At 49.7% G+C, this 9,339-nt stretch overlaps 1 protein-coding gene across 1 annotated transcript; it reads right to left on the reverse strand.

The window, feature by feature from the left end:
• Positions 1-3,515: 3,515 nt before the first annotated feature.
• On the reverse strand, positions 3,516-9,151 carry LOC103610594 (spermatogenesis-associated protein 31E1-like). The gene is made up of 5 exons (XM_008594734.1): positions 8,933-9,151; positions 8,140-8,191; positions 7,524-7,584; positions 5,562-7,278; positions 3,516-5,463 (listed from the first exon to the last, which is right to left on the reverse strand). Exons 1-5 carry the CDS (start codon positions 9,116-9,118, stop codon positions 3,613-3,615), a joined length of 3,867 nt encoding a protein of 1,288 aa, XP_008592956.1. The 5' UTR covers positions 9,119-9,151; the 3' UTR covers positions 3,516-3,612.
• Between the last annotated feature and the right edge of the window lie 188 nt (positions 9,152-9,339).

Below are 9,339 nucleotides of genomic sequence, written 5' to 3' on the forward strand. Positions count from 1 at the left end.
TGTCAAAAATCATTTGGCTGTCAACACATTGATTTGTGTTTCTATTTTCATTTGCCTCCAAGAGTTTCTTAATTTTAAATATATTCTGCCTTGACCTATTGTTCAGAAGCATGTTGTTTAATTTTTATGTATTTGTAGAATTTCCAGTGATTTTTCTGTTGTTTTTAGTATTTTTAGTTTTGTTCCATTGTGCTTGGGAAAAAAGGTTGAATATCAATTTTAAAAATAGTTTTTAATACTTGTTTTGTGACATATGTTGTTTCTTTTGGAAAAAGTTTCATTTGCTGCTGAGAAGAATGTGTATTCTAGAGCTGTTAAATAAAATTTTCTCTGTCTGTTAGGTCGATTTAGTTTATATTTTAATCTTGATGATTCTTGGTTAATTTTTTGTTTGGATCATCTATGCATTGCTGAAACTGGGGTGTTGAAATCCCTGTTATTGTATAGAAGTCAATGTCTCTCCCTTTAGATCAATATTATTTGCTTTGTATATCTGGGTGCTCTGGTGTTGGGTGTGGATATATTTACAATGCTTTTGTCCTCTTTGAATTACCCCATTTATTAAGTTTCTGGACTTAAAGAGTGTTTTATCTAATAAAAGTATAACTACTGCTGCTCTTTTTTGGTTCTTAATTGCATGGAATATCTTTTTCCATTCTATCACTTTTAGCCTTTGTGTGTATGTTTAAGTGAGGCAAGTTTCTTGTAGACCTCACATACTTGAATCTTGTTTTATAGAACATCCAGTCTCTGTCTCTTTTATTTGGATAATTTAATCTATTTACATTTGGAGTTATTATTGATAGATTAAAAACATAAAACTGTTATTTTCTTGTTTTCTGGTTGTTTTACATATTATTTTTGGCTTTTTTTCTCCCTTACTGTCTGTCTTTGTGATAGTCATTTCTTCCTAGTAGTATATTTTTATGTCGTGATATTTATTTTTAGTGTATCTACAATAGTTTTTTACTTTATGTTTACCATAAGGCTTACCACAAACATCTTATAGTTACTCCAGATAATTTTAAACTATAAAAACTGATAACAATTTGTTTGATTTCAGAAAGAAAAAAAATTTTTAAACTCTACACTTTGACATCATTCTTCACCATNTCTTCCTTCTGAAGACATCCTATAAGTTTTGTTATGTTTTATTGTCATTTTTATTTCTTTTTCTTTTCTTTTCTTTTTTTTTTTCCTTTTTGTCTTTTTTTCGTGACCGGCAATGGGATCGCAACCCTCGGTGTCGCGCCCGCACCGCACCCAGCCAGTGAGCGCACCGGTCTCTATATGGGATCCGAACCCTCGGCGGGAGCGCCGCCGCGCTCCCAAGCGCCGCACCCTACCAAGTGCGTCACCGGGCCGGCCCGATTTCTCTTTATTTTCTAATTTCCCTTGTGATTGCTTTTTTAAGAATGTGCTGTTTAGTTTCTACATATTTGTGAGTTTTCCTATTATTGAGTTTTAATTTTATCCTGTTTTGTTTGGAGAAGACACATAGCATGATATCTCTCTTTTTAAGTCTTTTGAAATTTGTTTTGTGGCCTGAAATGATCTGTCCTGGAGAATGTCCTATGTGCACGAGAAGAGTGTATGTTCTAGTGTTGGGTAAACTGTTTTATATCTCTCTGTTACATATACAGATGGTCTCTGGCTTACAATGGCTCGTCTCACAATTTTTCTATTTTTTGATGGTGCAAAAGTGATACATTCAGTAGAGGCCTGTTCTCCTTTGGGGGAACAGCTTTAATAGTTTTTTACTTTATGTTTACCATAAGGCTTACCACAAACATCTTATAGTTACTCCAGATAATTTTAAACTATAAAAACTGATAACAATTTAAGTTTGATTTCAGAAAGAAAAAAAATTTTTAAACTCTACACTTTGACATCATTCTTCACCATATTTTGACCTTTTTATGTCTCCATTTACATCTTTCCTGGCTCTTATACAATTTTCATAGTTGTTATCTTTAATGGGGTTGTCTTTTTATCTTCCTTCTGAAGACATCCTATAAGTTTTGATATGTTTTATTTTCATTTTTATTTCTTTTTCTTTTCTTTTCTTTTTTTTTTTTCCTTTTTTTCTTTTTTACTGACCGGTAACGGGATCGCAACCCTCGGTGTCGCGCCCGACAATTTTTCTATTTTTTGATGGTGCAAAAGTGATACATTCAGTAGAGGCCTGTTCTCCTTTGGGGGAACAGCTTGCCGGTACAAGGATCTGAACTTGTGACCTTGGTGTTATAAGGCCATTATGCTCTCACCTACTGCCCTAACCAGCCAACCTGGTCTCATTCAGTAGAACCTGAACTTAGAATACCCACATAATCATTCTGTTTTTCAGAATCCCCACATAACCATTCTGTTTTTCATTTTCAGTATAGTACGCAATAAACTACGTAATATATTCAACACTATGATAAAATAGACTGTGTGAGATGATTTTGCCCAGCTGTAGGCTAATGTAAGTGTCCTAAGCACTTTTAAGCTAGGCTGTGTGTTACAGATTGAATTATGTCCCCTAAGTTTTAGGTATTAGAAGCTTGATCCCCACTGTGACTGTTCACCAGTAATGGCTGTCCTGTGGTCAGCGCCTCCTTCCAAGGATGCTGCAAGGGACAGGGTGAGGTCCTCAGATGGACCATTGGAAATGATCATCCCTGGCCTGGCCCTCTGAGCTGAAGGCGGCCATCCCAGGCCTGTGACCCTGGAGCTGGAGCAGGGACCCTGGGGTGTGCAGGGTTAGCATGGCCTTGACGTGTCCCCTCCAGGCCTATGGACAGGGTGGGATGTGTGCAACGATGGTGTCCCCAGGCCACGCAGCTCTTTTTTTTGCTCTGAGCTGCACTGCTCTCCCACATCCCACCCTCGGCCCTTTGTGTGCCACTACTGGATGTGACCGCACACACGGTCATGCCCAGGGGGTGCAGCAGGTGGTCCGGGCAGGGGCTGTCGGTGCTACTGGAGGCCTTGTCCTCCCGCTGCTCTGGACAGGAAGGGTGATGTGCCATGTCATGTCACCCAGGTGAGCTGAGAGGGGTCAGCAGGGCCTATGTCCATCCCCAGTCACAGGAGAGAGGGACCCAGGGCAGACAAGTGTGTCGCTGTGAGTGTTCCAAGGTGACAATTCTCCCCCTGGACTTGGGGCCAGCACTGCTCCCCCAGACTTCCTGAGCTCACTTTGTGACAGATGAGGCTTCTTGGCTCTGACATTCCAGGCCAAGGAGAATTGGCCTCTGTGGACCCATCCCCTGTGGCACACCAGGTTCAAGGTCAAGGGAAAGCAGGGGAGATGGGTGAGCCCCACCCCAGGTGGGGTCTTCACAGGGTTTGCCCATCCTGACAAGTAATGGTCGTGTCATGAAAACGAGGTGGAGGGAGGGACTCCAGGGTGAGGGTGGGTGTGCAAGGCCACGGTCAGCCTCCTGCAGGCCCAGTCCCTTCTAGAAGCTGCACTCAGGAAGGGCTGACCCCTTTTCTAAGCCCCACAGGGAACAGACAGAGCCACTACATCTGAGGAGGAAAAACATATATTAGGAAACAGTGCATATCTTGGGAAGAAGCAGCCATCAGCACACAGAGGTACTGGTGACGTGGGGGAAAGAGAGATTATTTGTGTGGGGGCTGAAGGTATTCTGGGGGAAAACTTTTCCCACCCAGAAAGGGGTGAGAAGTATGAACTGGTTGACCAGACCAGACACCTCTCTGAAGATGACAGTGTCTAGGGCAGTGAATGGAGCGGACTGAGGCTCTCACCGCCAGTGGCCTATGCTGGCAGGGACTCTCCCTGGGAAGTGAGGCCCCACTGCTGTTCCCGTCTCTGATCCACCTGTACTTGACAGGATGGCTGTGACCCACTGGAGTGGCATGGTGACAGCAGGCCATACCTCTCACCACCGTTCTTTGCTCTGGGTAGGAGGGACCCCTGTGGTGGCAGGAACGCCCTCCCACTGGGGCTGTCGAGGCAGAAACTTCATGGTGAAGCCCCATTTTCTCCTCTAGGATCTGTCCAACAGCAGTCATGAGCGCCTGGGCTTCAGCCACGCAGTTGTCCGCAAACAGTCCGCTTGGGACTGGTACCCAGCTCCGGGCAGGGGCTGATGCTGGCTTGCCTTTTTGCAGGGGATCTTTCTGCCCTTTGCCTTTTTCACTGGGGACAATCCACTGAAGAAAGTGCCTGATCCTTTTCTTGAAGTGGCTTTCTGGAGGTGCCTGTCCCTTCTCTGGTGGGAGCTGGGAGGACTGGGTACTTAAGAACTTTACTGGCTTCCTGTCCTTTGCAGGGGGGCTTAGTCCTACGAGTGTTTGTTCATGGTTTCCTTGTGCGGGCCTCCTGTGGCCCCCTCTCTGGTCAGTAGGGCCAAACATCTGGCTCAGGCTCTTCTGTGGTTTCTGAAATTTTGGGTTCCTGGGCTTCTCCTGCCCCTGGCTGCTCCTGGACATCGCTGGGCCTGCACTCAGCTCTAGGCTGTCTCTCTTAGCCCCCAGCACATTCGCACTGTGACAGGTTGTGCCCATGGCATTACATATGAGGGGCTGAGAAGGCCACCTGCCCTCCTGTCCTATCAGAGGGTCCTCTGAGGGCCTGCACTTGTCACCAGATTTGGTCTCTGTGTTGTATGCAGACCTCTGGGCTTCCTTACACACAGGCAAGGGGACAGGGAGGGGACGACACAGGGTGGAAAGTGACATTTTTCCTGCCACCTTCTCTCCCGGATCTTTGTGAGGAGGTTCTCCTGGGACATTGGCAGCCTCAGCTGTGCATTTGGCCCCAGATTCAGTGGTGGCTGATGAGGGAAAGGCAGGCTGTGAAAGGGACAAGGGTTGAGCTTTTCGTACCTTAAGATATGGGGGCTTGTGGACCTTGAGGGTCGGGCCCCACTCATGGCTTGCCTGAAAACTTTTAATATGTGCTTCCAGCATCTGTCGAGTGTGTACATCAAGGAAGGAAAGCTGCTGGGAGGTGTTTACGTGGGACACCTTGCCCTTGGAGGGCGCTAGATTTCCAGTTTCCATGTGAGTGTTTGAGTTTTCCGGAGACAGGACATGGCCATTAGCAAGACTGGGATGATGAACACCCACAGGGACCATGTCCTCATTGACCTCCCCCACTTTCCTGTGCAAAAGGACTTCTGCAGTGTCTTCTAGATGCTTCATGTCCGAGCTCCTTGGTGAGTCCTTTCCTGAGTCACTTCCCAATGGCGTCATCCAGTCCCTTTCTGACTTTTTCTCAGTTTTGGCTTCTGGAACTTTCCCTGAGCTGCTTTCCGAAGCCCTGGGTAGATGTTCTAGGACGCTCCACAGACACTGTTTTGGGTCCTTGCTTGGGATCTTCCCAAGCTGGAATTTGGCTGGGCCCCTGGACTCCATTTTCTGCGTGTTCTGGCTGCTCCCACCTACAAACACAGAGGGCCCATGCCTGTCCTTTACCTGAGAAGTCCCTGGGAATTCGTCCTGAGGCTGTATCAGGTCCAGAGACATGTGGGGCCTGTGGGACAGTCCACAGCAGTGCTGTGTGTACCTCTGCTGAAGGTCCTGAGCCCATGCCTGTCCTTTACCTGAGAAATCCCTGGGAATTCGTCCTGAGGCTGTATCAGGTCCAGAGACATGTGGGGCCTGTGGGACAGTCCACAGCAGTGTTGTGTGAACCTCTGCTGAAGGTCCTGAGGCTGTATCAGGTCTGGAGACACGTGGGGCCTGTGTGACAGCCCACAGCAGTGCTGCGTGAACCTCTGTTGAAGGTGTTTCTCCAGTTGCTCCCGGAGCTTAGGTGACAGCCCACAGCAGTGCTGCGTGAACCTCCGTTGAAGGTGTTTCTCCAGTTGCTCCCGGAGCTCAGGGCTAATGAAGTCCCCTGGGAGGAGGGAGACTGACTCGTTTTCTTGGGAGGCCTCACTCTCAGGGGTGAGTTGGTTAAAGGCTTCCTGAGGGTTCTGGACCATGGTGGGTAAATCCCTCCTACTTTCTTGTTCCTTCTTTGAAGGGTGACAATCCACACGTGGGATAGAAGTTGGGATTAGAAGTTCGGCCTGCATCTGGTCTGTAGGACAAGCTGCTCCCCGGGCCACGATCTGTGGTGAGTAGCACGGTGGGATGGGGAGACAGGATGAGGTGTGGGGCTGGCTGTGGGTCTCAGCCAGAGGTGAGGGCTGGGACAGCGGCAAGGCTGGAGTTAGAGGTTGGGGTTGGGGCACATGGGGGGACCAGAGTCGGGGTTGAAAAAATTGTGGAGATAGTTGAGTCTGATTTTGTACTGGAAAGGAATGAGAGAGTTCATTGAATAAAACAGAGGGAAACTCCAGTGGGGAACCAGAGACCCTGATTGTTGCCACCAGGGACTCACTGTGCAGAAACGGGAGGCCCCAGTAGTGCTGGCTGGTTTTCCGCTGTAAATGGTCCTCTAAGACCTTGGGATCAGAGAGCTGCTCAGGACCAGGCAGCTGCTTTGGTTTGTCTTTCATGCTCCAGAAGGGTTGCGGGGTTCTGGTGTCCTGCTTGTCACCCAGTGATTTTAATGTATTCCCCAGAGAATCCAGGGAATAGTCTGATTTCTCTTTTTGTTTGTCGTTCCTGATCTTCTGTCCTGTTCTCTTGGTGATTAGCCTCTCCAATAGCTTCTGGATATTAGGGTTGACAAAAGAGGGGCCACCAGCCTCCAGGTAGCTTTGTGTGGGGTCTCCCGAAAACGGGGCCTCTGTTGGGTGGTGGGAAACACCCTCTTGATGGGATTGACCCTGTGACGAGGTGGGGAGGTACGAGACCTTGGCAGCCATCTGCCACCAGGAGAGGGCTGGGATGGGACAGCTTGGGTGACTAAGGCTGGAGATCGCTGGGGTGGGAGACGTCAACCAGCAGTTGTGTGGAGACAAGCTCTGTGGGATGGAGCCCAGTGGGAGTGCCATTGTGTTCCACTGAGAAGTACTCAGGCTGGAGTCTGCTGGAGGCAAATGGGAGGCCACAGGGTCAGGGGGTCGTGATAGGGGAGGGACAGGTGCGAGTGGCGGGGTTGAGAGGCTGTCAGGGGGGAGCAAAGGCTCTGATGGCTGAGAGGCACTCAGGGGTGAGCGTGACTCAACAGAAACGGTGGAAGTCCGTTGGCCTGGTGACAGGGTGGAGGCCACAGGCAGAGGACACTCAACCAGAGGAGCCTGGATAGTGAGTGGGGATAAGGTGACAGGAGCAGAATCTTCCAAATTCTTCCAGCATGGCTGGTGGGCTCTGGCAGGTGCTGGTTTGCACACCTCACCTGGAGGGTCAGGGATCTCCGCCAGGTGGCTACAGGAGACAGGACGCAGGTGCTGTAGCCAGGAGCAGACCGGCCAGGAGCGGCTCCTGCACCCAGGGCCCCTCCACTGCCCATGCACTGGCTTCACAAAGCTCCTGCCTCCCCTGCCCCAGGGTTTTGGTCACATCCCATCCCCTTTCCTGGACTCTTCTCCCAGGTCAGCCCCAGGCTCTGGGGTCACATCATAGGCCCTGGTAGGAAGGAGGACATGGGAGAGAAAAGGAAAGTTCCTCACCTTTGCAGAAGTGAGATCAGGCCTTGAACCTCCTTCAGTTCCCCCAGGCCATCTCTACAGGCTGAAATGAGGAGACTGGGTTATTGTGGAAGGAGGGGCCTGGGGATCTTACAGGAGGCTGAATGGAAGGTCCCTTTAGGGGAGATTGGGAGATTAGACTGTGGAGCCCCAGCATCAGTGTCCAAGGCCACATGATCTCAGGCAGTGACAGTAAGGTGCAAAGATGGGCAGCGCTTTGTAGTTTACAAAGTGCTTTCACATCCAGCACCCCATGGTCCTCCAACCACCCTCTGGGGGAGGAAGGACGGGGTCATGCCAAAGAGGAATCAGTCTTGACAAAGTTAAACAGTTGGGCCTGAGGCCCCACCTCCAGATCCAGCACGGTTGGTCCACTACCCCCCACCCCTGGCCCTGCTGGGCAGCACCCCTTCCCTGGCCCGTCCTAGCTTCCTTCCCAGTACAGAATCTGAGAAGTACCCCAGGTGCTGATCTCCTTCCCAGGACCCTCCCTGTCAGGCCTCTGTAACGACATCCTCAGAGATGTGGCCTTTGTCACTCAGGGACACGTGTGAGGTCAAGTTTCCTCTGGGGGGCCGGGGGAAGGGCCGAGCCTTACCATGTAGAGCGCCACTCTTCCTGCTCCTGCTGCTCCTTGTCTCCACCTGATGCTGAGACAAGAAAGAACGAGGGGCTGGGACCCGAGTCTCACTCTCCTCCCTCTAGACAAGCTGCAGACGTGCAGTGTTCTCAGACAACACGACGTTCTGCATTTAGCTGATGGAACTCTGTGCTGTTTTCTTGCCTTTTACTCATTTTTAACGTGTATGTATGAAAAAATATTTCCTGTTTTCCTTCTGTGAAAAATGCAAAGAGGGGTGTTCTACGTGAGATTCATTGTGGATGTCCTCAGTTCCTCTGCTTTGGATACCTGAAGGCTAGACCTGCATCTGAGCTGTTACGTAGGATTCTTTCTCCTAAGGCTGGAGACACCTCCATCCTCTGACGAGAGGCTGTTAGGAGCACAGCAAGGCCCTTAGATGAACCTGACATGGAGGCAAGTCTTGGCCCCAGGGGCCTGTCGTGGGAAGGCACTGAAGAGCCAGTGCTCAGCTGTCCTGCAGAGATCTCAGCTCTCAGCAATCCCAGCCTAGGCCACCAAGTCAAGTCTTAGTGTCTGCCCTTGCCCTGGCTCTTCTAGCTCAGCAGCACAGCTGGTCTGAGAGCTTTGGACAGAAACCGTAGTGCCCACTCTTACCCTTGCCCTGCCTGTCCCTAGAAGGATGGTGTTCTAATCTTTCCTGACATTTCCCATCTCAGAAATCTCTCTAGGTGATTTGGAAAAGTAGAAATAGTAATAGGAAGGAAAGAGAAACTCATTGTCTGTTGGGTTTGTGCACAGGTTTGCTTACCTTCCTCAGGTTTCTCTTTTTCCTCTTTGATGGTAAGGATCCATCCTTCTGGAGACAGGGGAGTAACAAAAGGAAGAGCCCCACCCCACCCAGGAAGGCAAAGGTGATCTCCACCACCCAGGAAACGGAGCTGGGGCTCAGCCATGTGGCACTAACGCTCTTCAGAGTGAAGAGAAGATTCTCCATCTTCTGAATCGCAGTGCTGCCTTCAGGCAACTGAGCCCTCGGGAAAGTTCCCTCTGGTTCTAAGGTCCAGCCCTGCATCACAGAGCTGTGGCGTCATCACAAAGAACTCCTGAGGGTGGGGGAGAGGACAAAAACAGGAAGAGGCTGAATCAGAGCCCCTCCCCCTCCCCCATGCCCAGCAGGTCCCTCCTTCCTCCTGGGCCTTCTAGGTCCCTCCTTCC

The sequence above is a fragment of the Galeopterus variegatus genome, unplaced genomic scaffold (genome assembly GCF_000696425.1).
Source record: "Galeopterus variegatus unplaced genomic scaffold, G_variegatus-3.0.2 Scaffold11373, whole genome shotgun sequence".
In the NCBI taxonomy this organism is placed as follows: Eukaryota; Metazoa; Chordata; class Mammalia; order Dermoptera; family Cynocephalidae; genus Galeopterus; species Galeopterus variegatus.